This window comes from Pieris rapae, chromosome 9 (genome assembly GCF_905147795.1).
Source record: "Pieris rapae chromosome 9, ilPieRapa1.1, whole genome shotgun sequence".
Taxonomy (NCBI): domain Eukaryota; kingdom Metazoa; phylum Arthropoda; class Insecta; order Lepidoptera; family Pieridae; genus Pieris; species Pieris rapae.
The window spans coordinates 2,764,862-2,792,479 of record NC_059517.1 but is presented as its reverse complement, the minus strand read 5'-3'; the positions used below and the strand labels follow the sequence as shown (position 1 = coordinate 2,792,479).

Here is a 27,618-nt window from a genome sequence, read left to right as displayed (position 1 = left end):
TAACTATCTAAACATTGTTTCGGTTAAAACCTAATTCTTATTCTCTCTCTGACAAGTCTACGGATTTTTTTATTATATTTAGGACGGCCATATTTTTTTTAATAATCAAAGAAGCTGTAAGACTTCACTTGACAATTGAGATAAAATAATAACGTATCTTTACGGACATCCGTTATTAGAATATAGGAACCCGTAGCCGCTTCTAGCACATTATTCGATGTTGTATTGGTGTTTAGGCGAGCACGCGCCATTGCTCCGAGCGCCGCCTGTGCCCGAGTGCTGAACTACGTCTTAATCCATATTCCCTTTCCTTATGACTGATTGTTTCAACTTTGAACTCTATGCTTGTAACATAAGGTTGTTTTTTCTATGACCGATTAGAAGTTGAAACAATTTTTGTATTGTCAAAATTTATCCGTCCCATTATAATTAACGAATTTATTTTATACGGTGTATTTTATTGCTCAATTGGTATTTTAACATGGAAACCGCTTCATTTGATTTCAATTTTGATATTAACAATTATTAAAAGTATTATTTAATAAGGAATCGGTTTCAAAAATCTTCAATATATCAGCATTGTACTCCTGTGTCCTTATATCAATTTAATGTGATTTATATGTGTACGTGTTTATATGCACATTAACCCTGAGTTCCAAAAATATACTAAGATTTGGGAAAAGAAATTAACATTTATGGCACAATTAGTCCACTATATTTGATACTCATTCCCTAAAATCATAGACAAATTTAAAAGCAAATTCATTCTCTTGATTTCGACATGTAAGAGAGTGAGTTTGCACTCTGTCTCATTAGATTTAATGTTATATTATATTTAACCATGACATATTCACTAGTATTAAAGTACAATTAAAACGTATTACCAGTATTAACGCACAATTATTTAGTGACTTAAGTATTTAAAGTGTATGTACGATTTTATATTAGACTGATTAATCTCCTTGGAAATACAGTTGCTGCGATCGATGGCGCTGTACCTAATTGGTTAAATTTTCTGACACAAACTTACTATTTTCTATATTTGTTTTATTCTAACATAGTTAAAGCTTCAATTACGGCTTTAGCTAGGAAACTAATCGGCAAAAATTTATTCCTCCATAAATATATGTACTAACTCCGTCTAGATCTGTGACCCAAAATAGAAGTCTTGGATCCAAAAACTTACACTGCAAATAAAAACATAGATATTTCGAAATGAAAAACAAATGAACAAAAAACTCGTCAATGGCGATTATCTTTCAAACCTTCGTTGATTAATCAGTCTTTATTTGCATGTTCATATCAGAGTCCCTGTGCCTGTCTTATATCTTGGTGTGATTTAAGTTCATATAAGTAGTCTTAACTCGCACATGTATATGTATTTATAAGTAATTTGGGTCGAGATAATCACGCTTGGCTGTCATACAACATCCACAGTTCCCGCACTTTGGCTTTGACATTGACAGTGACAGATCGACTTAGTGTTACTAGATTTCAACTTGCTTTTCATATGACTCAAGCATGGTGTATCTTGACCTACCACCATATATAATGTTACCTTATTCAGTATCTAGTATCCTAGTTCCCATACCGTTACTCCTAAGCATGTTGAAGAATCAAGTGAATCAGGTAATTTTTTATCCATTAGTTATTAATGAAAAGCAAGTTGAAAGTTATTTAGGGATCATCCATACTACATTACAAACAGTTTAATCCAAAATTAAAACTTAAGCTAGCATTTCTAATTTCATAACTAATTTGCTTCACATAGACATAATTTAAAAAATATTTAACGCATTTAATAATATTAGAAACCAAACTAAAACCTGTAGGTTCCTTTATTGGCGATAATTTTTATAAACAAGTAGGTGATCTGTCTTATTTGAGACAATCGCTGAATTAACCTAAATAACCAAAGTCGAGTGTTAAACGCGCTCTTAGAAAGAAAAATCCACCAAAAATGCACGACCACGGGAAGGTGCACGTTCATATCACTAATATAATAAAACTGCTATTTTTTTTGTCGGTTAAATAATTTTCAATACAATTTTTACAGCAACAGATCCGAACGCATGGCGTCTTGGCAGAATCGAAGAGACAGACCACGAAACACCAGTCTGAGGTCACGCTTTGCACCTGGCGGTTAGACCGCGCAGGCGCGATCATCGCTAGGGCGTTTAAGACTTTATGTTGATTGACATAAGGACGAATTAACAATGTCCTAAATATAGGTGAACCTGCAGCGCTACAAGTTTGTTTTGGCAACTCTATTTTGAGTTACTCTTTGAGGAGTGAAGGTTTATTTTAGCGACACTAAGCCAATTGTCAAAAAATCCTTGAACGACTGTCTGAATCAATTATTTAATGATCCGAATTTTCTGAGTTGTCAAAGCGGTACGTGTCAGCTGTCAATATTGACAAGTAATATCTGTTTTTATTGCATTTGGTATCTTAGATAATTCGGGGATTTTTAAATTAATTGCTTTAAGTACACGATTTTCGGCTATGTTTTGCGGTTAGCTTCAGAGTTTCTTATCGTTTAAAAAGAATTGAAATACTTTTCTTATTTCTCTGTATTTAATCTTTTGAACTATAATAAGTTTTTTCTCTATTTGTATATTCATGTTCGCTCTGGCGCATATTTTAGTGACAAAAAGTCGGGAGTCAAAGTTTAAAAAAATAACTAAAAAAAAAGTTTTTGTTTCTCGTTGTTGGTAAAGATTATATACAGAGAAATAGTAGTCTTCGCGTTTGATAAACAAAAATAGTTTTGAACGTTAGGCAAATGATATTGGCTAGATGTGCTTGAATTTGTGATTGGAACGGATCTCTGTAGTTGTATTGTAATAAATTAAGACGATATCGCGAAGTTTAACAATGAAACCCGGATACAGCGCATTTAAATCAAGTATTGTTGACACTTTTTACACAGTACAGTACGAAAGAGCCAATATAACGATATATATTTTGTATGCAATTATTGTTTATTGGGTATAATACTATCACGTGAATTGGTTTTTCTGTCTCTTTCGTATTGTATGATGTGATGCAGATAGCAATATTTTTTATTTTGGTGGGGTTTTTAACGTCCTTCTAAATCTTATTTTAATGTAGAAACAGTGAATGTTGTTTTAAATGCGCATAATCTATCCTGAAAGTTGTTTTTTACAAAATTAGGAACACATTTAAGAATATTAAAACAGGCAAGAGGCATAAATAATTTTTCTTTTTTCATTCTTCATTTCAATCACTTGACTTCTTTAATTATTTAAAAATTATATTTCACGCTTTTAAAACCCAAAATTTAAATTTAGAATTTGTTTTACAAATATTTTTGAAGCATTTTAAAAAATTTATTTTGCCTAGAGACATTTATTTTCCGACTTCGCGATCCAAAATCGCAATATATATTTGTAATGTCATAAACAAATATTATTTTGTGTAAACTTTTATAAGTGACTGGACTGATGTCGGTTGATTGTAAATAACTATGTACAAAAGTAGGTTTTTGGATGTGCTAGAAAAATAAAAAAATATATATTGACCAGAACTCAGTTGAAGCCATAAATAATAAAGCAAATGTAGGCTCAGCAAGTGGCGAGTAAAAGCCTGATGAAACAATCACACTTCTCTCATTCCTCATATCAAAATAGCAACATTATTTTTGAATATTATCTATAATCATTAAAAAAAATATCATTTTAACTTGATTCAATGTCAAACTTCATGGAGATTTTTTTTGACATATCCTAAGAATAATTTGAATTTACGTTATATTGTAATTGACGAGACTACCCGTACTAGGAAGTCTATAATTTTTTTTCAAAAATTGTCGTATTGTAGAATTTGGGCCATCTAAACATAACTGGTACTTGGACATTTTGAATTATAGTCAACGCACAAAATTCGCATGATTCGTAAATATGTTTATATGTGTATTAGATCAGAAGATGGATATTTATTGTAGTCGGTTCTAAACTATCTTTTAAATTAACATTGAATCACATTTCATTCACATTCAAAAGGGTTGATAGAAAATATTTGACATTCCTGATTATTTGTATTAGCTTTAAACAATTGTATAATTTATACAGACAAGTACAATTATTGCCATTACATAATTTTCATAATGATATTTATTAGTTGTATGTAACGCTAAATTTTGTTAAAATGACTATTTAATAATAATATCATACGCACTGCCATTGCAAATGTTTGTAGCTAATTGATTCATATGAATATGTTGGATCTTGGTGTGTGAATAACAATTACCATTTAACTAATTGGTTACTTATCAATTGTTCAAGAATTGAAATGAAAAAAAAGATGATAATATTGTGAAGGTCAAACACTTTTTGCAAAAGGCTCTTGCTTTTGTTATTACAATATATTAATTATTAAACTATCTGTTTAAATAAATATTTTGTATGAAATTATATTTGAACATGAATTTATCTTGGAAACTTTCAGCTCTTGAATCGTTGAACAACAAATATATACTAGATGTACTAATTAAAGGTAAAGGTTTATAAATTGAAAGATTTTAATTCTGAAAGTACATTGAATTGAATGAATAAAGATTTAAAAAAATTGATAATGTAACCTTGGTGATTGTTCACTTCTAGAATGCCTTAAAAAGTTGCCATGTGTGATAATGTAAATTATGTGTGGTTGGTCATTTGAATCATTGTAGCATATGTTAATAAGATAGAAAATTAAATTACCTTATGAATTGTGTAAATTTTGTTTTATTATTAATTTGATGTTAATTTTTAAAGGATCTTTGGTTGACAAAGTAATTAAGTCAATTAAATAAAGCTGTATAAATTATGCTTTCCCAATTGGGAGATGTGATATAAAATTAATGACTAAATCTTCAAATTAAAATAGTAAATATCATACTAAAAGTAATTCACTTTTGAAATTTACAAATATATTTCAACTAAGTAAATTTTTTCACAACTCATTACAAAATAAATAAATAAATTTATTACAAATTTTAAAATAATTGCTTAGAATATATCATGAATCATCAAATGTCATGCGTCCTATACCATGACTTTTAATATATCTTCTGTATTGCTTATATTTATTATTTTCTGCTAATGATTTCTTAGTTTCTTCCTCTTTGAGGTCTTTCCACACTGTAAAGTTTTCCTTAATCCACAACTCTTTATCCAGAAATGATTGCCTTTCTGAATCTTCTAATGCATTAAATTGATGTTGACCAAGTTGCATATACTTTCGTATTAGATATAATTTTTCTTCATCTCCATATGGTTTCTTTAAAATTGTGTAATTCCAAAGCCACCGTACATACCAATAAATATAATAAGTAATTGTATATGGTAACATAATTAGCTGAATCCACAGTATATCTTTTATTTCTGGTTTTGCATAAGCACCTTTAATATCCATATTTTCTTCTATAACTCGTCTTATTATCCTATCCTGTTCCTCTTTAAGTTCTGCTTTGCTTTTCTTATTTTTACCTTTTCCTTGTGATTCCTTAGTTTCATCTTTTGCTATATCCAATGCTCGGTTTCTGTATTTTGGTACCGTCATGAAGTATTTTATTGCCGAGTCATATTTAGACCATGCGCTATAGTACTGTATTATAGAAATAACTGTTATAGTAACAGCTACAACTATTCTCACGTCCACTTTAGGGGCCATTCGTCGCCTATAATATCTATAGTAGTGAGCATAGTATTCTTGAGGGTTGTCCAACATGTAGTCATAATCAGAACGTGCTTCTTCATCTCTTAAAATCTCGTAAGCTGTCGCGATTTCCTTAAATTTCTCTTCGGCTTCTTTTTTCGCTTCTTCGCCTCTACGCAAATCCGGATGGAACTTCCTAGCCAGCTGTCTGTAGCTCTTACCAATTTCATTTTTTGTTGCTTGTCTTGTAACTCCTAAAACTTCATAACAATTTTCTTTACCACAATAAATACCTTCAAGCAAATGATCGTGGCCTAATACGGCTGTAACTAGGCATGTTAATAGAATTGTGACTAAATGTTTATAACATAACATGATTCGGTTTTTGCATAATCTTTTCGTCAAAAACTCTCAAAACACTTCTCTTAAAATAATTACGCGTAACTGGGTAATTTGTTCTACCGACAACTATGTCTCCATCACAATTCACAATTCGATCTATTTCAAGATCAAGACAAATTATCTACAGCAACACAGCTGGATCGTGTCAATATAAATGTCAACGTCATGCCATCGTCAGCTAATTTTATGTATAATTGGATACTCCCACTAGAAATTTGAAATATTGACAAATATTTTGATTACATAAGTAAATATTTTGCTACGCTTAAGGTGGATTTCATAAACAAGATGTTAACTTAAATAAAAAGAAAATAGTACAAATATGGAAAATAATCTATGTATGCATAATTCACCATAGACTTTAAATAGTTACACAAACATTTGTATTTTATCAGTAGAATATTACTAAAAAAAAATTGGTTGCCTGTAAAGTCGGTATACGGGCGAAAGTTTTACGTGACGACGACTTTGAGTGGTAAAATAATTTTAATGTGAATATTCATTCGTATAGTAGGAACAAGAATGAAATAATAGTAACAATTTAAAACATTTATTTATACAAAGAATTATATTTAAAACATTAATTTATACAAAGAATCTCGCACTGAATTTCATATGTCTGTCTCTCTCGCTCTTAGGCGGGCTAACCATGCCCGAGTGGAAGGGACGCGTGCCTCTCACTCGCTCTCATTGTGAGCGCATAACGTGAGCGGAGCGTAACGCAGTTTCTTGAAGTGTCACCAGGCAAACCAATTTATAAGACGTTGCCACGTCAAAAATATAATTAATGACCTCTAGTAAAAGTTTAAATATTATTTTATTTTCAAGTAATTGTATGCAATGTTTTGTAAGTGGGATTACTAGACTGATTATTCATGATGTAAACGTACCTATCTGTAACGTAAATATAATATGTAACTGTAGGTACTCCGATGGATCTAAAAACAGGATCAGAAATACTGATACATAGGGATTTCCTTACAAAAAGAAGTTATACACACAATAGTGGTCATATATCTCGTAAATTTGTGATAATTTTAAATAAGAATGAGATAATATTCAATGTATGAACTAATACGAACAAGAATACTTTGTATGGCATCAAAATAGCAGAGCAGAAAGCTAGAGTAAACAGGGACGTAAAGTTTTGCGGGATTCTAAGTTGTAATCACCAGTGCATGTAAACATCTACGTAAAGAACGTAGAGGTAACTGGTAAGTTTTGTTTGGTATGTATAGATAGTTTTGACCTATAAATACGTGGATGTTCTATCGTTGAAGTAAAGATAAAATTCTAAATTGTAAGTATTAGTTGGCCTAATTAATTTTTTATCTTTTATCATATCCGATTTTTTGTGGTGAAATATCATTATCTTATTTATATATTATTAGCTGAGCAATTTGTCTTCTGACGTCTGACATTTTATTTCTGAAGTTACAAAAATCCATATAGAATTTTACAAGCGTAAAAACTAAAAAGAGATAACTATAAACTAAATAATAAATATCAATAGAGTATATTTATACAATGATAGACGATGAATTGGATAAATTTTCATCGAACGTATTTCAATTTCTTGGTATCGACAAAGAAGTAAAAGGTCTGCTAGTGAAGAAACATTCGAACAATTTACAAATACTCGGTGATTACAGTTTCCCAAACACAGTGAAATCTTGGAGCGAATTATTAAACAGTAAAGTGTTACAAAATGTAACTGAAACTCTGCTGCAATGTTTAAAAAAAGACATTGATAGTTTGTTACAAGAGTCTAAAAGTTGGGCATTACCAATAAAAAAGGTTATAGAAATAAAAGATCGTGTACACATATTTTTAGAAAGACCGCTAGCTATTAGAACGGCTCTCTCACAATCTATTATAACAAATGAAAATATAATTAAAAGCCTTAACAAAGAAATATCTTTAGTGGAACATGAGAGTTTAAATACAAGTTGTATTACATCCTTACGGTTAAGATATACAGTGAAAGTTATAAAGAACCTTTATCTTCTAAATGAAAAATGCTCAGATATCAAGCCAAAGGTGTATGTAACAACCAGATCTACTAGTAAATGTGAAGGTTGCAGAGTTATTCTATGTGGAGCTGTGTTAAATGCAAAAACAGGTACTAAAGAGAGCAGTATTAGTGCTGAGGAATTGATAAGGTATTTGTTTAGAATACATACATTTATCAAGGCAATAGTAGCCTATATGATTTGTCACTTTGTTTAAAAATAGTATATGATTTACATGACAATTATAACTTCTCTTCTATTATTTCCAATTTCAGTATTCGTCAAGATGAGCTGACTCTTATTGCCCAACACAAGTATGGTGTCAGGGTATCAACTGATTCAAAATGGAAGGAATTTATTGCACACCTCGGGGAGTCAGCTGTGGCATTTGAACTTCTGCAAATAAGGCCGTCTAGTTCTATTAAAATACAATTTGATGCATCTAGTGGGTCTAGTAAAGGTTCATTGTACATTATAATTACAAAGGAATATAAGATATTTATGACTTACTCTTGAATAATGTAAATACAGTAAAATTTTTTTACTACAACATTGCTTAGAACATACCCATAACCTTATTTTATAACTTTTCTTTTAAGGTGTGGCATTTATCTTGTACAATTGTGCAAGGCTGGAAACTATAATTAGGACATTTAATGAGAAAGTAAATGAAGGCAGTTATCCATTATTACCAGATTTAGATGATATTCAAATATCACTATTGACACATGAGGTAATTGATGTCTCAATGCAAATTTCTTGATTTGGTATAACTTTTATGGTATAGTATAATTTAATAACCTTTATTATATAACTCCACCATATTAGACTAATTACCCAATAAAGAAAATGTAATGTAAAATACATCATGATGGTAATTGAGGTATTTAAATTTATAAATTTACTTCATGACTTAACAAAATTAATATTAACTTAATGTATACACAAAACTTTTATTGAAATTTATAGGTTTCATGCTAATATCTTAAAGTGGCAAATTTCCAAGATTTAATTTTCCAAAGTTGTTGGCACTCTTGCTAACCACCACTTTATTTCAATCTTGAAATTTGACACCAGTTCTAGAAATTATTATTTTATTTCTGTAAAACCACTTTCCTATTTTATATTAATGCTAAAATTATGGAGTAGTGATATACATTATGACAAATTACAACTTGTTTTGCTTTGTAAAAAAGAGAGTACTATTTAATTAAAATGGTGCAGTAATTATGAATCTGGGATCTCATCATGTTTTATTACAGTATTCATAATTAAATTTTTCCCCAGGATGAATGGTGCCTTGTTTTCAACTATATTCTGGGTCTGCCAGCTCTATTAAAGATCTGTGTGGAAGTGAACAGTGAGAGGTGTGAATTTAGACCTCACTTAATATGTGCCTATCTCAGCTCTATGGTCAAAGTTTTCAGCCAATACTATAGAAAAGTGAGAATTTTGACTGTAAGTTTAATGTGCATAGTTTTTTAGATTTTAAAATTACAAGGTACTTTCATAAAACGAAACAAAAAATTCTAATAATAACTAGTAATCATTATTTGCCATACTCATTAATAATTATGTTTGGTACATTTCTCATGTTTTTAATGCACTACTACACATTTTAATTTTTTTTTTAAATTATTTCATATAAACTTGATTTCTTATGATGAAGACTATAAATATTGAGGTTGAGGGCACAGAAGACTGATTTAGACACCTACAATGATAGCTAGGATAAATATAGAAATGAGGTTTGCCGTATAAAACTAACAAGTATTCATTAGATTTAATACAATAAATTAACTTAGATATAAAATTTTGGAAATATCTGAATATTTCTCTATTTGGAATTCTTTAAACAAATTCGCAATTTCATTCACATTTTCCAGGTACTATTTTTCTTTGTCTTCATAGAAGTTAAACATTTTATGTTTGATGATAATGCCACCCTAAAAATAAATTTATACACAATATATGAGTACAAAAATTATTACATAACAGTATAATACAGTTTCTTATTTTAATATTATATTTTACAAAATAATCTATTTCCATTAGAAAATCTCTTAATATTTCTAATAAGATTATAATTCGATTTTTCTGTTACAGGAACCGAGAAAGCATCTTCTACCAGTAATGTTTGCGAGAATTTACATGTTAAAGTCGTTAAACGATACATTAAAAACCTGTTTAAGATTATTGAATATTAAAAGTGTTTCACAAATGTACTTCTACTTTCTTTTACGATCCCTAATTTTGCGTGTATGATGTCATTTGTTTTTGTTTTGTCACAGAACGACCTCTTAGATAAGGGCTGATAACAATTCATCCATCACGATCCTATTTACATAATGTGACATTGAAATTCTATTATTAATTCTAAGGTGTGAATCATATCAGCAAACCATGCCTTTTGAAATTGAATATAATATTTAAAAATGCTAACCCTACATTTGCGATCTATAGAAAAAAAATGTTTTGTTTGGAAACACAAAGTTCACGTGATTGACCCAGGTATTTTATTGTGAGCATTTCTCGCCTGCGATTGGACGGCCGAGCGTTCAGCGAACGGAGCCGACAAATCACGAAGCGCTGTAAACGGTCGCGCGTCCCGAAACGGCAGTGTGTTTTTGACATCGGCCGATGCAGTCGTGAACTTCGGAGCCGACTGAAATACTTTTATTTATAGTTTTTAATCGAATAAAGTCGTGTTACGTTCGTGAACGCGTGTGTTTTACCGTGATACAATAAATATGAGTATTGCTGACCTGATCCAAGCTGCTGAATACATCGAAAGGCGTGATAGAGGTGAATTGGGTTTTCTTTGTTTGAATTGTCAATTGAGTGCACTACTCGCACACGTCAACATGGCTCCCGTCTATTTTTGCTTTGCCATAATCAGCTGATTTTGACGGATTTGCAGTTTTCTTTGTTGCAGAATCGGAACACGGGTACGCATCTAGTTTGCCGGCGTATGAAGAATTGCGCTCTGGAGGCAGGCGTCCGAAGACGAAGAAATCTCAGGGCAGCAGGTGAGTTGCCGGCTAGGAGTGCTAGTGAAGTGAATTAGTGTTGTTGTGAAGTGTCGCCGTGGCAAGTTACAAATATATGTTTTTTGTTCCAGGACGACTCATAACGAGTTGGAAAAGAACAGGTTAGTAGTGTTTATTTTAAACGCTTAGGGTTAGAAGCCGGTGGGTGACCTTGGCAGACGTAAGATGTGAAGGGAAGTGTAGTAGACGTAGAGATTACTAGTTGTAACCCATTTGGCAACGCTGCCACATGAGGTTACGTCATGTAAAACACTGATGCCCTTACGAATATTGGCCGGATAAGCGGAAAATGTGCAGGAAAAGCGAATCTGATAGAGGCAGGAGGCTAATTAATGTCGGGATTGAGGAAAACTGCTGACTAGCTCCTCTGTTTCGGATTGTAATTCGTGGTTACATTGTTGATTTACATAGCAATTCCTCTATAAATTCAGAAATGTTTAAATAAAGTTATTCTAAAACGAAATTTGTATTTCTCTACAGCCGTTAAAATAAATGTTCGTACAAAGTAATCTTAGTTTTGAACGTGAATAATATAATCTTGATGCAGTGAAAAATCTAACTTTCTATTTCTTGTTGAATTGCAAGGTCAACGACCTTTTAATTTAATTTTTCACTCAAAATGAAACATATTGGGGACTCGTAAGTGCAGTAAGTATTACTATTAATTCGGTGCTTTCGTTAAATAAGGTTTAAAGATGCCTCGATCTATAAAAACTGCCTTTTTCTAGGTATAGAAATGTTTTTCTAATTTATGATTATTTTAAACACAAAAATGTAGCGCAAGTATATCCCTCGCATCTTATCGACTTAATCACAAGTAAAAAAGTCCTTATAGAAACGAAATTCGTTTTAGAAAGAATAGATTAAGGTAATATGTTTCGTAGGCATTGTATCTATGCACAACCCCAACGGTTCCCAGCCATATGGTCAACATTAAAATAATTTATGTCATTTAATATTACACCCTATTATTACCAAAATATGAAAGTGTTCACGAACTCTATGCAATCTATTTAAGTTATTTTCATATCCGTTATGACATGTTTAATTTCGCATTAAATTCTATATTCACGAAAATCAAAACCGGTGATTTATTTTGATTTTATTAGAGCGGATTTTTTAAAATAATTTTTTCGTGTCTTTGTATATTAAAAATATTTATTTTATTTCATATTATTCAATCGATAATATACAATATAGAACTATAATTAAATTTTAAGTAATAGAAGTAATATGTGCAACGTATTATAAAGCATGACTCATTTGAATTTGAGCTCGAGCATTATAACACGAATAAAAAATGTTTCTGTAATCTAATATTAAGTGTATTTTAATTACTATTAATTGCGTGATTTGTAACTGACTTATTCATGCACATATAATGTAGTACATATAGTTTGGTTCTGGTCCTATAAAAATAATTTTGTCTAAAGTATTTCTAAATAAATTATTAGAGATAGCCAAATATATTGCGTCTGACAAAATAGTTTTATCATTCCTATTCTAGTAACGTGTGGGTTAATTGATAATTTAAAAATGTGTAAAATATTTACATATATATATCGACCTAACTATCGCATATATCGTACGCGAAATAACATGCCACGAAATTAGGCGAAAGTTTTTTTTACTACTGCATTTGAAATTATCTTATTTATTTGCCAAGCTTATGTCATTACAGATGAAAACTAATTCTATGAAATAGTATGAATGAATGACAAAGCGAACACTAGTTACGCAATGTGACGTGGCGGTCGTCAGCGCATCGGCCTTCGAGGAATTTTCCTGAAATGTCACCTTTTTGACCGTATTGTCTCTATTATTAATAATTTTCATGTCTGTTTCTAAGTGCGGATAGCACAGTTTCCACCAATGTGTGAAAATGTGCTGTATTTATTCGCGCTCTGTAAAATATTGATTGTAGCATTCATATTTCACAATTCTCATGATCTACTACATGAATTTATCTTGATATGTGTATATACGGTCAAAAAAGGAAATTATAAGGTATTTAGACTCAGATAATCTTTAACTAATAATTTTTTTTTTTTTTTTTTTTTTTAAGTCTTTATTCATTTAATTTGGTACATTTTTCTTTTCATAGTGTAAGATTTGGGAACCCTTTTAAGTAAATATACCTGTGTTAGGGTTCCCAGCTCTTCCATAACAAAGTTAATTACATAAAATAATTTATTCAGTTCATTTCCTTTTTATTTTTTACTTGTTAAACCGTTATCATCACACCTGATTGTGTGCATGAGTAAGTGTGTGAGAGAGTGAATGAGTGAGTGAGTAGGTGAGTGAATGAATGAGTGAGTAGGTGAGTGAATGAGTAACGTGTAGCTATTTAAATCATGGGTCTCAAAAGCAGTTCTAATACTGCATAAGGCGTGATAATAAGCCAGTCTTTTATTCGGGTTTTTAGGTTGTAGGCGGTGAGAGGGTAGATGTTAAGCAGCCTATTTAATTTATTATATAAATAGGCTGCTTGCATATTGCGTCTAGCGAAGTCGGTCCTTACGGTCTGACCGACTACAACATCCCTATTTCTTTTTAAGACCAGCCTATTCTCAAACGGGAGCGCTCTGTGGGTTTTTAAAATTAGATTCAGGACAAACAGCTTCCTAACGGACAGTAATTTGCTAAGATGATAGAGCTCTTCCGATGGGAATCTGTATGGCCGGAACAGCATCACTTTTAAAAGAGCCCTATGTCCCCGTTCCAATTCCAAAAATTTTGTTTTATTGGCCGCACCCCATATGTTTATGCAATATGTTAATACGGTCTGAACGAGTGCTGTGTAAATTCTTTCAAGTATTACATACGATGTGATGTATCGCAAAATTTTAAAGATGTATGTAAATTTCCGTAATCTACCAGTCATGGACTCTATATGAGGATACCATGATAGCCGTTCGTCTATGTGAATGCCTAAGTATTTGGTAGAGCTAACTTTTGTAATTGGAGGACAGGGGCAGTTACCGACACTTTGCATATCGCAGTTATGTAATTTAATTTTAAAATCTTTAGGTGGTTGCGTTCGATTAGAAATTCTGAAACATATATAGTTAGTTTTCTCTTTATTGAGAGACAAAAGGTGGAAATCAAGCCAATTAGCAATAGTTGTCAGTCCAATTTCCGTAGATTTTTTCACTTCTGCCCAGTTAATTCCTGTGAAAAGTACAGCTGTGTCATCTGCATAGGAAAATATTTGCCCGTTATCAAGTTTTAGATTACTTAACGCATTAATATATATTAGAAATAACGTTGGGCCTAATATGCTTCCTTGCGGAACCCCATAGGTTATTTCCATTTCATCACTTATGTAGTCGCCTATTTTCACTCTCTGTGTTCGCCTTGAGAGGTAGTCACAAAATAGATTTAGGGGTATATCTCTTATTCCTATTTGCTCCATATTATGTAAAAGTGAAGAGATACAGACAGTATCGAAGGCCTTTCGTAAATCTAGAAATGCACCAAGGCATTTCTTTCCCTTATCTAGGTTTGTCACTATCAGAGACGTAAATTGAGATATGGCATCTTCCGTGGATTTTCCTTGCCTGAATCCATATTGTGAGCTTGATAGAATATTAAATTTATTAAGGTAGTTTATTAATCTAATATTCAGAAGTTTTTCTAGTACCTTGGAGATGGCTGGAAGAATTGAAATCGGCCTGTAATTATTGACTTTGTCCTTATCGCCGGATTTAAATACTGGTACAATAGTAGCTTGCTTAAGTTTTGTCGGGAAAATCCCTTTTTGAAAACATAGATTGGCCAAATGACATAGACAAGGTACTATGAGACTTCTAGCGAGTTTTAAGAATCGTGCGGGAATATTATCCCACCCTGGTGTGCTATCAGATTTTAGGTTTCTGATTATATGATCTACCTCTAGAAGGTCAGTACTAAATAAAACAAACGAGTGGGAGCTAGATTTAGGGGCAAGTGGTGATGTGTAGGACCGTGACGGGTTTTGTTGAATTTCCTGAGCTAGTGATGGGCCAAGATTTGTAAAGTAGTTATTAACTTCATTTACAGACTCTGTGGGCGTGGGCTTAATGTTTATTAGTTCGTTATTATTATGTTTTGTTTGAGTCATATATGCAATCCTCTTAATATTTTTCCACAACTGTTTTGGGTCATTAACTGAATTATCCAATTGTGTTCTTTCATATTTCCGTTTTAATTTTTTGATTAAATTGTTACAAAAGTTTCTATATCTTTTATAAGTTATTGATAGAATTTCGTCATATTGATTACTTTTTAACCGTTTTTGCATTTTATTCCTATTTCTTATGCAACGTAAGATACCGGCAGTTATCCACGGCTTTAATACCTGATGTCGTTTAGATACATTTGTGATTGTTGTATTTTCTTCTAAGGATTCTTTAATCTTATCTATCAATTTGTCTACGACTACATTAGGATCCGTGCAAAGTAAGAGATTATTCAAATTTTTATTAGCTAATGTTATTACCGCTTTATCAAAATCTGTATAGGTTTTGAATTTTTTTGCTTCAACTGCGTTATGCATTTTTACTTTCTGTAAACTTAAAAATACCATGAGATGATCTGAAATTGAAGTATTTAGTACAGCTACTTTTGCCTGAATTTTTTTATTTTGTTGTTTTATTATAACATGGTCTAGGCAACTATTATTTCTAGTTGGAAAGAGATGTCCCGGCATTAAGCCGTATATAGATAACATGTTAAGGTAGTTGAGTCTGTTGTTTTGGTTACTGTTGTCGACATTATAGATTAGATTTATATTTATATCACCGATGATGGCTATATTTTTCTTGTTTTTCACATGTTCCAAGTGCAGACGAAGTGATTCAAGAAATGTGTCTGAATTCGGTATAGAAGGAGAACGATAAATTCCTAAAATTAAATGATTTAGTACCTCAATTTGTATGCATGATGCATTTTTTAAGATTATTTCGCGTACTTTGGGTTTCAGATTATTCTTAATATAAGCTACTACGCCATCATTCTGATTTAATTGATTCGTAGTATGGTATGATGAATATTGGCTAAGTTGAGGAATAGGTTTTGTATTATTCAATCTGCATTCAGTCAATATAATTATGTCAACCTCAACTTCTAAACTGCTCAAGGTTACTTCCAGACTGTCGAAGTTCCTATAAATACTTCTTATATTTTGGGTAATGATTGTTAAATCACTTTTTTTAGGATCTATAAATTGCTTTAGGTTGTTTATTTCACAAGTGGTGGATATAGTCATTTCAGTTTTGTCTAAGTCATTAATTGTTGTTAGTGTACTATTCATAATAAATTTTGAAGGAAAAAATATTTTCTTTTACATGACTACAATCAATGCTAAACGAATGATTAGTTGGTATTGGTAATTCAGTACTAAATTCCATGTCATGACGTAGTTGAGGGTAATAACGAGTATTTTTGTTTGTATATGCAGAAGTATATCTTTTTATAAGACGATAATAATCAGTGTCGATCGAAAAAATGAAAGGTATTGGTATTTTATTATAAAATATTGTGTCATACAGTATTTGAGGGTAGTATTGAGTATTATTGTATTTGGCATGATACGTGTAAGAGAGATAGAGAACATAAATTACGATGATCATTTTTGTCCGAGCAATAGAGACAGACAATAAAAGAGGAAAAATTTTGTGTTGAGTATAAAGATGAGTGTACAATGGTGTATTATGTTTTAGTGTGTTGATAATAGTTAACGGATAACAATTGCTAAAGATAAACTGACAGTTAATTTTAAAAACTAATAAGGCCTGCAATAGTCAGCAGGATTGCATTATTTGCTGTATTTGAGCTTCCGTCTTGAGTAAGAGTATAGGTGTATTATCATCTTTTCTTAAATATACTTTACCATACGAAGTCCAGCAATATTTATATGCCTTTGATCTCACCAACTCTTTTCCACGAAAAAGGAGTCTAGATGCTTTTGGCGTTAGATTTTCAGATATGTAAATCGGAGTATCTTCATTGATATGGAATCCTAGATGTTTAGCGCACAATTTAGACTTGTGTTTTATATTGAAAGCTTTACACATTTTTATGATGTCGTTCTTAAGCAACGTTGAATTAGTCTCAACCAAGATAGTCGAGTTTTTAATACCTTCCTTCTTAGAGCGTTGCCTGTAAATATCTTTAATCTCGGTTTTGGGAAGAGGGCAGCCAATGTTTGAAGTCAGACACTTAACCATTTCGAGTAAGTCTTCTTTTGTTTCATTCATCTTTTTTGGGACATTTTTAATTTCAAAATTAGCCTTTCTCATGCCCTTATGCATTTCTTCAATTTTTTCCTCCAGGGTTGCTATATTTAACCGATCTTGCTGTGACTGTTGTTCCAATTTTTCAATTTTTTTCTTGTACTCATCATTTTGCGCCATGAGAAATGCAATTGAGTTTTCAATATTGTGGTTTGTATTTTTTATGTCTGCTAAAGTAGGATTGATTTTTTTTAGTTCCGCGCTATGCTCGTTAATCATGGTCGTCATGATATTTTTTATTTCCTCTTTGAAGTTTGTCAGTTCGGAAGATAGATCAATATCCTCTCTTTTTCTTTTTAGGCGAGTTGAGACAAACATGTGCCTCGTTGAAGTTGGCGTTGAGTATTCGGTACCACCAATTGTACTCATATCCGATTCCGAAAAAGATCTATTTATTTCAGTGACAGGCTTATTGTACTGTGTGCATGCACTCTTATCTTGAGACATATTAACAAAGGGATTTTTGTCAACCAATGAACCCAAGCTACGTATGTTAATGACTTGTTCTATTTGTCGCAATTGTAAGAGGGAGGAGCCTAGCGACCGGTTTTAGCCAGTGAGAGACAGAAAACTGACTGCGCGTGCGCAAGTTGAGACAGCAATATCCAGTTTTACTCACGTAACCGCTTGCACTTTATACTTCCCTAGTATTGCACTTTGAAATATCAGTTTATAGTTTCACAAATAAATAATTTAATATACTTTCAAGCACACGTCTACACGGTTCAGTTATCCAAGAGGAAGAGGATTAATTAATTCGTTTTATGGGTTCATTAAAAATACTTCGAATATATATAATATAATATAAGACAAGAGCACCGCGTTTTATTTTGCGACCTCTTCAACAATTTACATAAAACCATAATGAATTATACCCTCATCAGGATCATACTATCTTTTGAAAACCGCAGAAAATTAATTCAGATGTTTATGAGTTCATCGCGTACGGGCCGGGGTAGGTATTTAATTTTATTATTTGATTTATGTGTCCAGCGAATAGGAACGAAAGAATATAGGCTTCATAACGATTTGAGCATTCCTATATCTTTAATTGGACGAACATTGGCTTCTTTCATGGCCTAAAAAGTCGTCAAAGGCCTTATTAAAAGCTCATAGTAATATACAGTTACAAAGAACACCATTCGGCCTTCGCCCCATGTCATTCGTTGAGTGATTAGTTGTATGACGTGACATACTTACGATACAATTGACGCTTTTATTCCGTGCATCGATAAATATTGTATTGTTCGATAGTTTTAATATTTAATGTTAGCCCACGTACAATGTAGGCGAGGATACAATTTTAGAGCTTACAGTGAATGCTTATTAAATTCTAGTTTGTATGGCTTCACAGTAAATCTGGATTATTTGGAGGAGAAGGACTTCTTAAAAGGCCGGAACGCTCAATGTTGCCTTTAAGTACAATAATTAATTTTTGGCAGCGGATATTGAAAGAAAGAAATACAATAGTAAATCAAAATAAACCTTCTCTGAATTCCATTTAGATTATAATAAATGTTTTGACTAGAAACAGCAAAAATAGAATAGGATTATATTTTAAATTAGAATTTCTTGATCTCAATTAAATTGGAGGTAATTTAAACCCTCGCTAAGAACTGTCCTTGGTCGCACTTGGAATTATTAAAACTTTATGGCTAATTGGCTCTTGATAGATCTTTCTTATTAGCAAACTGAGTAGGGTTGACAAAATAATTGACTTGCCGGAACGGGAAAAATTGTTATTTTCAAGCGTTATTGAGATTTAGCGCGGACAAGTCACGTTTTCCCCTTTTCGATTTGACGTCTTTATCATTAAAGGACAAAGAGTTATTAGGCAGATATTGCGTCAATCTTCTGTTTAGCTCATCGGCTTGAATTCGGAAAAACAGATAGAGAAAATTTGTTCCAGTGTCATTGCCTTTGTTACACCTATTTTGACGCTTAATACTGTGTTGCCTATATGTTGATCATCGGCTACTTACTTAAATTTTCTTACATTTATTTTAAGGCAGTTTTTGTCGCGCACTACTTTCCGAACTAATTCGATTTAAGGTCCTTAAAGAAAAGATTTAATTCTAAAAGGGCCGGCAACGCACTAACGAGCCCTCTGGCTTTGAGAGTGTCCATGGGCGGTATTACTTAACATCAGATGAGCCTCAAAAAAAAAAATATATATAATAATATATATCAAAATATATACATATCTATATAATAGAATTCCAGATTTTTACAATTATAAAATGTGCCTTAGGTTTTTAAACTTTTTTAATAAAGTGCTACTGAATTATAAAGTTAATTTTAAACTAGCTCAGCGATTCTTAAACATTTTGAAAGTGAGCTTAGTTTCGTATTGATTAGTAAAGTTAAGGGAATGAATAAATGACTGTCTTGAGTCTATACTTAAAAGGGCGGCAAAATTTCGAGTTGATTACGTAATGTTTGGGTTTTGACGTAAGGGCCTTTGTCGTCATTAAATCGAAAACTATGAAGGCCCCATCCCAGCACTAATATGTCAGTCTCTCGGGGTGGACTGCGGTGCGCAGCGAGTGCTGCAATATTCGTATTTTTATTTATTAAGTAATGATTCTAAATTGTGAAACAGTTAAGTAATAACTCAATAAATTATGGTTCTTAAAAGTCATAGAAGAAATCTCAATCATTAACCGAAGCAACATTAAAAATCAACGGTCAATTCTCGATCAGAACATTTCGTGATATCCCAGCATTCCCCGACATATATTAGTACAGATTAATTTGTCTCGCTCACTCACCAGTATTTCTATGATTGGGGCACGGATTGATGATTCGTCATTGAACCTGCGCAGGCGGCGAGATACTCACAAGATACGTGTACGTAATTATGCGCGTATCTAATTACGCTTACGATATACTGTAATGTTATATAAAGGTCTCGAAGGGATCGATTTACAAATGAGATAAGACTAGCTGCTTCAATGGATCTATCGGTGGGCTTTGCACGAAATTTAAACCAATCAATCAAACAGAACTTATTCACTTTTAATACAGTTTGTTTAGTTCACGTTATTCGATGCTTGTTTGAGTTTTCATTAAATACGTGAAAGTTAAGATTCTTTAAATTATTGATTATCTATGATGTGTTAACTGATCTTTCATTTCATTTGTTTGTTAGTCTGTGGAAAAGACGCTAGTTTTGGCCTGTCATTTAAATTTTAATTCAAAGATTGTTTTTCTGTAAACATTTTGCATTATAAAAGAGATCGTTTTGAAATAAAAAAACAAACTCTAAATATTGTTTCTTAAAATACATATTTCAGCAACACATTTGAATTTCATTCTGATTCTGTCCAGAGAGATAGAGAGATACGCCCAATTAAGTTTTCCATTCAAATATCTATCGTCACTCATTAGATGTTTGGAATTTTGTATCGTAAATAACAGACACGTTACGGAATACACAATGGCAGGGTTTTTAAAAGGTAATATAAGTTAAAATTAAGGTGTGTACCCTGAAATTACTTGACAAATTTGCTCCAACGTCGCCCTTTGGAATTGAGAGTCCATGGGTAAACCTTAACATCACATGAGTCTGCTGTTACATGAAAAAATAATCTCTTTCGCTACATTTACTTAAATGAATTTTATGAAATTAGTTAAACTTTATTATCATTAGCTATCCAATAAAATGCAGACTTTACGAGTGCTGTATATAAAATGTATAACGAGACAATTTGGTGAATACCTTCGCGTGCAGGTAAAATTGGCGTGGCTCCAGGAGATAATATTCGTGGCATCATCCCACTATCATAACAAATTAATAAAACTATGCATATTATAGACAAATAGCACAGCCATGTGAATGGAAATATGGTTAATTATGTTCCATACAACGATATCCTAAACATTAGTATTAGGTTTGCGGTTTTAATTACCGAACTGTGTTTTGGTTACATAAAGCTTATCAGATATATAAATTAAATGGAATTATCAGTAACCAAAATCAATTGTTTGAAAATTATTTACTAAAATACCTGCTAATACATTCTTATCCTAAATTATAACAAGGTGAATGTCCTATACAGTTTGAACGACCTCTAGATTTAATTCTTAATTTATTTTTGTTTACGAATCCATACAAGCGTATTAACTCTTAAAAGGCGGGCAACGCACCCGCAGGCCCTCTGGCATTGCGAGTCCATGGGCGACAATTAACATTAGTTAATTGTCGCCCATGTCGTCTTCTGCTCGTTTCCCTGTTCTCTTAAAAAATACATCGTAAACAATATACATTTTTTAATGCTTTTTACCGTAACACTAAGATTACAGAAATGCGATATTAAGTACATATTTCAGGCTTAAAGATTACGTTACTTAAATTGAAGCAAAAGCTAAAACCACACTAAACTTCCTTAATCACTGCTTAACAAATGGAACATTATATTTCGTGTCTGAGTGGCATCTATCTTTAGATATACAGATAAATGATAACTTAATGGACGAAGTAATAAACAGCATCTCTAGCCCAATACGCGGTAACACGCGACATACGTCACGTCAGAGTATTGGACCAATCACAATCGAATGTTTGGTCTTGCGTCTTACGTTTTAAAGTATCATCACCCGGGTGACCGTAGACTAACTTTTCTTTGTTATTATCTTATTGTGTATGTACTTTCACCAGAATTTAAATCCACGCAGCATATATTTACAGTTGCAGAACAACCGCCACACTTTCTCGTATTGTTCAATAGTTTTGTTAGCGCGTTCAGAACTTCAGATAATAGTAAATCTAATTGACCTTTAAAAAGGGCGGCAACGCACAACTGAGCCCTCTGGCAGTGTGAGTATATGGGCGGCGGTATCACTAAACATCAGGTGAGCCTCCTGCCCGTTTGCCTCCTGTTCTATAAAAAAAATAACATAGTATTTTAAAAGAAATAAACAACGTGAAATTTTTAATTAAAAAAAATTAAATGCTCAAAAAAAAATATATATATAAGTAAGTATATTATAATGCATAATATACCTGTATTATGGTTATTTTTATTTATTTATTGTATACATAATCTTAATAGAAAAGAGATTGGTGTGGGGGAAACACAAACTCTGAACTGAGAGAGTTTTGCTGTGCACCAGCAGGTCGCACATATTTAAATAATTAAAGTATATGCTAAGGCCAGTGACATACATACAACATTATAACCACTAAAATTGCACGTAAGACGTCATAAACCAATTGACGCTCCATGGATAGCCGATGCTAGAAACCTGTTCTTGGCGAGAATTCTGAATGTTTTTGTGGTGTACTTCAATAAATAAATTGATTATTACATTGTACAAAAAATTCTAAAACGCATTGAATATGCATACTGAAACGAACATGGTAGACTAAAATTGGGACGGCTAATGGCGACGTGTATCTCGCTCGTATAAACCTACATATTAAGTGTAGATAAAATACATTTGTGTAATGAGAAATAAAGTTCTTTAAACATTACATATATCTAGATAGTTTTGACTTGCGCACTGTCACGCTTTCTCTTTGCGTTTGCAGTCAGTAGGTTACGCGTTAGTGCCTAGTATTTTGACGTATCACTTTTACCACTTAGGTAATGTAACCGCGATGCCTAACTAGTTTCAAGCCTTGCATATGTTAGAAAACGTATGTTTAGAAAATGCTATATTCAGGTCATTTATTGAGCGCAAATACCATGTAACATGATTTTATTTGTTATTAATAAAAAGGGGATGCTTTTTCGTCATTTCATATGATTATTTGTAGAAAGCGAACCTTTTATTAAGGTTAATTAATAGATAGTTATTTGGTATAATTGACATATTAACTAAGAGATATAATGAGAGTTAAAAATGATAACTAAACTAACTAAAAATATGTATATATCATATATTTAAAATATTGGTTACTTAGCAATTTTTGTTTCGCAGGTAATCGACCCTTATTTAATGCGAATTAAGAAACAATTATTTGATGTAATTAAAAAAATCATTGACTAAGATAGATAATGAGAAAAACTAAACTTACTGAAATGAGTATATATCGTGTAAATATAATGAGGAAAGAGATGATAACTAAACTAACTGAAACTGAAGTATTTTCGAGCCAATTCAACTTGGGAGTCCTTCAAGAAGAGAGCGTACTAATTCTTTAAAAGCCGGCAACGCACTCGCAAGCCCTCTAGCATTGAGTTTGTATGGGCGGTATCACTTACATAAGGTGAACCTTATGCCAGTTTCAGTCCCCTGTTCCAAAGAAAAAAGATTATTGTAATCGAACCTTTGTTTAAGGCGAATTATAAGCGATTATTTGGTGTAATTTACAAATTATTGACTTAGTGAGAAAAATAACGATATCCTAACTGTATTGCGTCAATATTTCTCTATGTACTCTACAACGAATACATATGCAAACTATCGAATTTCCATTTAAAATACACATTCGTTGCAAGCCTTCGTGGCAACATAGTAACATGAATAATATAGTGCTACAATTTACTTAACAACTTTGTAACATTATCTTGCCATTAGTTTAATGTTTGGACGTCAATGGCAGTCTTGTCTATCGTTCTATTCACTATTGTACCTGAATTAGCTCGTGAAGGGACGCCATACATATGTCAGATGCTTCACTATTGAGGTTTTGTATAGACGTTTTACATGGAATTTTTAAAAAAAAATAAAAATCATATTATTTAAATAAAACTCAGACTTAGTTCGAAGAATATGATTAAAGTATGATTGAACGTTCTTAATAGATTACATAGAGATAACGCTTTAATTTGCTGTTGGGTAGGCTGAGAGAGAGAGTGTATGAAGTAATGAAACAGTCGTTTATAAATTGTAACAATTAGCTGATTTAAATATAGTAAGAAAATATAATCTATGATTTTAATTGGTTACTGTTCAGAGCGCAGATAGTATCCATTTTTGGTGTTGATACGTATAATAATTATTAATTTACGTTTCTGTTTGAAACTTGTTATTAGTGTGGAAGCTTTGAGGTAGCTTTGTTTTTAAATATGTGAGCACAATGTATCTACTGCTTCTAGCTACATAGTCTTCTCATATAATTATGAAATTAATGTATTCAAAATATTGCAAAGATAATTTTAAAAGAGTTACTATGGAATTTCTTTCCTATTTTTCTCCATTTGAACCTACATTTTGAAAGGGGCAACTAAACTCATGTTTTCTTAATATTTCACAATTATTAAAGTTATTTTGACTTTCAAAAGTGCCTTATTAATAGGCCTAATTGAAATAAATAATTTCACATTGATTTGGCAGTACTGTAAAATTCAGTTTCATCGTAATATTCCATTTTGATAATTGGTTTAAGTTAAAGAAATAATAATAATATAATAATATAAAATATCTAACTCTTCTAAATGAGAACAGATGTAAAGCGTCCCTCAGTTAGCTCCTATTACATGATAGGCAGAAATTAGCACATATATGATAATGCTAACTAGATACACGCTACTTTAAAACTGCATTACATTGGCACTTCCTTTGATGGTGTGATACCAAACATAAATGAGATAACAAGTTGCAGGACGTTCTATTTTAATATAATTACGAACCGGGTGTTAAGTTTTTGTATGGAGATGTTCAACAAAAATCTTTGTTTGAAGTTGGATAACAACTGAATTTAATGGTTTAAAATATAAGTTTATAACTAACACAAAATTAGGACGGGTTGTGACGCTAACAAAAACAAACTTATCTAAGGGTTCGTAAATCTAAACGACACTCATGTTATTGGACATTATTGGAACCGAGAATGTTAAAATACAATTTATAATTGTATTTAAAACAAAAGGGCTCATATTGGCTTCAAGTTTAACGATGTTTATATTGTGTATACGATTCTAATTAGCATCTAAAATATTTATATGTAACTTAACTAAAGTTGGGGTATATAACTCGGGGTCATTTAAATATTAAAAATATAGCGTACCACCATAAAGCCAGACAACGCACTTACTTGTGTTTCTGTGACCATGGGCGTCGGTAAACTTTAAACGAGCTAGTATTCCATCAAAAATAAATGCACATCTATTTGTGCATAAATGTTTATTTAAAGTACTACATCATTTACATGCATGACTCATTATGCAAAAACTGCACTGCAAAATTTTATCAGAACACATTTTTAGGTCACCCGTTACAACATAATAACGCTCGCTTTATTCTAAAAAGAGCGTACGATTGATATGCATTTCGTATTGTTTATAAAGATAATTCAAAATAAACTTAACGGTAATAAAAAAAAAATCGGTGGCGCTACAACCTCTTTAGGTCTTGGCTTCAGATTTCTGAATCTGTTTCATGATCATTTTTAATCTAATAGGCAAGTACTTAGACTTTATGGGTCTAAGTAAGACATATCGGTTTCCTCACGATGTTTTCCTTCACCGTTCGAGCAAATTTTAAATACGCACATAGAAAGAAATTCCATTGGTGCACAGCCGGGGATCGAACCTACGACTATGTATGAGGGTCGCACGCTGAAGCCACTCGGTTTTTGATAAGTATTTCGAAATTTAAACCTTAAAATTTTCCTAAAATATGTAAAATTGTTCAGTAGCAAGATATATTGTTTTGAAGTTTGACGTCATCGCTTGAGATGCATCGATAAAATGGCCGACGCTAACACATGACAAAAGAAATTAACAACACTACACTGCACCGCCCAAATTTATTTAAATTTATTAAAGACTGTGTGAATATTTTAATATGCTATCATAGTCTACTGAGCAGTTTTGGCTTCATCGTGCGACTCTCATCCCTGAAGTCGTAGGATCGATCCCCGGCTGTGCACCAATGGACTTGCGTGTTCTTTCAATGTGCGTATTTAACATTCGCTTGAATGGTGAAGAAATTAATCGTATATATTTAACGTATATTTCTTTTTTTGACGTTCATAAGTGTACATTATGTTATCTACATTAATAAATGATTTTTCTTATGGAAACCGGCTTGCCTTAGACGCAAGTTGACGGTGTATGTCAGGCACTAAAGACTTATTTGCTCTATGAGAAAATCAATCATGAAACTGATACAGAAATCTGAGGGTTAGACCTACAGAGGTTGTAGCGCCACTGATTTATTTATCAATTCAGTTTTTATCCAGCACTACCACCGTTTGTTAAAAATAAAACACATTCTAAACTAAGTAATTTATCAATATCACTAGCCAATTAAACTCACAAAGAACTGTATCTATTGACAAACGTACTCGTCCAATTAACAAGAAATCGTCACTCATTATAACTAACAGAAAAATTGTTTTAAGCCCTTTGAGATACGCACTAACGAAGCTGTCTAATGAATGTATGATCTGTGGAGGGGAGTTTGAAAACACTACGACATGTTACACTAGCCATATGAGGCACTGCGATTTATTAAACGCTAAGAGATTTGTTGTGTATTTTCTAAATGTCGCATCGCTTAATGCTATTCTGTTAAGCTAAACTTAAATGATCCAAAAGCTCGGCTAAATGAGATGTAGCTTTAATGAACTGTAGCTGGATTGTAGACGGTTGACCCTCCCACTTGAATGTTGACAGAAGGCCCCTCAAATTGTGGATATTGAAACGGTGTGAGAGTTGTTAAATACGCCCACGTTATTTATATTAGGATTGTAGAGTTTCATACGTGGGTTTCTTTGCATTTTAGGAGCAGTGTTGGCCACTAGTTTCAACGTGCGGACTTTGGACTATCTAGAAGGATAATATTTATAAGGAAAACAGCGTGATGAAACTTACGTAAATTAATTACTACTCAGGTGAACGCCTCAATAGATGAACATGTTAAAACAATATATACGTGGTAATGATAATATGTATAAGTAAATAAAGGAACTGCGTTTATTACTGCACAAGACGGTGATAGAATTGGCATCTAAAGTTCTAATATGTAAATACCAGACGATTACATCAACCAATAGCGTGTATTTTTTCTCGATCTCTCTTTCTCACTCTCTCAAAAACAAAAACGCTGCACATCTTCGTGACGTGTCATCCGAAAAAAATTTACCCTCATGCGCCTAAAGAAATTTCACTTCAAAAATATAATAAATTGTAAGATGCATTGGTCATTATAATATTTCAATATAAAGGAGAAGCAACAGCCATTTTGTGTAATAAAGGATTATTAACAATAGGCTTCAATTCTTTGTGAGTTTTATGGTTAGGCAAAGTATTCTAATACATATGC

General features: G+C 32.1%; 4 protein-coding genes across 7 annotated transcripts in view; 3 read left to right on the top strand and 1 right to left on the bottom strand.

Annotated features, from left to right (window-relative positions):
* Positions 1-4,741, top strand: part of LOC110999684 (blood vessel epicardial substance) — a 41,001-nt gene extending 36,260 nt beyond the window's left edge. Inside the window, exons 6-7 of one of the 2 annotated variants that reach the window (XR_006750407.1) lie at positions 237-1,629; positions 2,057-4,741. Coding sequence is in view for 1 of the 2 variants with exons in the window: in XM_022268870.2 (XP_022124562.1) it covers positions 2,057-2,121 (65 nt within the window). In the remaining variant the exon portion in view is untranslated. The remainder of the gene's footprint in view (positions 1-236; positions 1,630-2,056) is intronic. The other variant, XM_022268870.2, reaches the window with a different exon arrangement.
* A 170-nt stretch (positions 4,742-4,911) lies between these two features.
* On the bottom strand, positions 4,912-6,214 carry LOC110999685 (dnaJ homolog subfamily C member 25 homolog). Its single transcript, XM_022268873.2, has one exon. It carries the CDS (start codon positions 6,034-6,036, stop codon positions 5,023-5,025), a length of 1,014 nt encoding a protein of 337 aa, XP_022124565.1. The 5' UTR covers positions 6,037-6,214; the 3' UTR covers positions 4,912-5,022.
* A 1,251-nt stretch (positions 6,215-7,465) lies between these two features.
* On the top strand, positions 7,466-10,355 carry LOC110999744 (DALR anticodon-binding domain-containing protein 3). Of its 2 annotated transcripts, none has more exons than XM_045629461.1 (5): positions 7,466-8,225; positions 8,351-8,535; positions 8,675-8,808; positions 9,363-9,518; positions 10,182-10,355. In XM_045629461.1, the coding sequence occupies exons 1-5, from the start codon at positions 7,591-7,593 to the stop codon at positions 10,338-10,340; spliced, it is 1,269 nt and encodes a 422-aa protein (XP_045485417.1). In that variant the 5' UTR covers positions 7,466-7,590; the 3' UTR covers positions 10,341-10,355. The 2 variants fall into 2 exon arrangements, with proteins under 2 accessions (XP_045485417.1, XP_022124651.2); XM_022268959.2 differs by having other exon boundaries at positions 7,468-8,225; positions 9,363-9,533.
* Positions 10,356-10,666: 311 nt separating this feature from the next.
* LOC110999681 (max dimerization protein 4) overlaps positions 10,667-27,618 on the top strand; it is a 225,356-nt gene continuing 208,404 nt past the window's right edge. The window contains exons 1-3 of one of the 2 annotated variants that reach the window (XM_022268867.2): positions 10,667-10,880; positions 11,011-11,104; positions 11,197-11,226. In XM_022268867.2, the coding sequence (XP_022124559.1) occupies positions 10,826-10,880; positions 11,011-11,104; positions 11,197-11,226 (179 nt within the window). In that variant the 5' untranslated portion in view covers positions 10,667-10,825. Of the gene's footprint in view, positions 10,881-10,995; positions 11,105-11,196; positions 11,227-27,618 lie in introns of both variants that reach the window. The other variant, XM_022268866.2, reaches the window with a different exon arrangement.

Excerpts from the sequence above, each read along its gene's own strand:
- LOC110999685 (XM_022268873.2), bottom strand. The coding sequence starts at position 6,036 with ATGTTATGTTATAAACATTTAGTCACAATTCTATTAACATGCCTAGTT.
- LOC110999744 (XM_022268959.2), top strand. The coding sequence starts at position 7,591 with ATGATAGACGATGAATTGGATAAATTTTCATCGAACGTATTTCAATTT. Across the intron at positions 8,226-8,350 it reads AGTGCTGAGGAATTGATAAG|TATTCGTCAAGATGAGCTGA; the intron begins GTATTTGTTTAG and ends TTCCAATTTCAG. Across the intron at positions 8,536-8,674 it reads ATCTAGTGGGTCTAGTAAAG|GTGTGGCATTTATCTTGTAC; the intron begins GTTCATTGTACA and ends TTTTCTTTTAAG.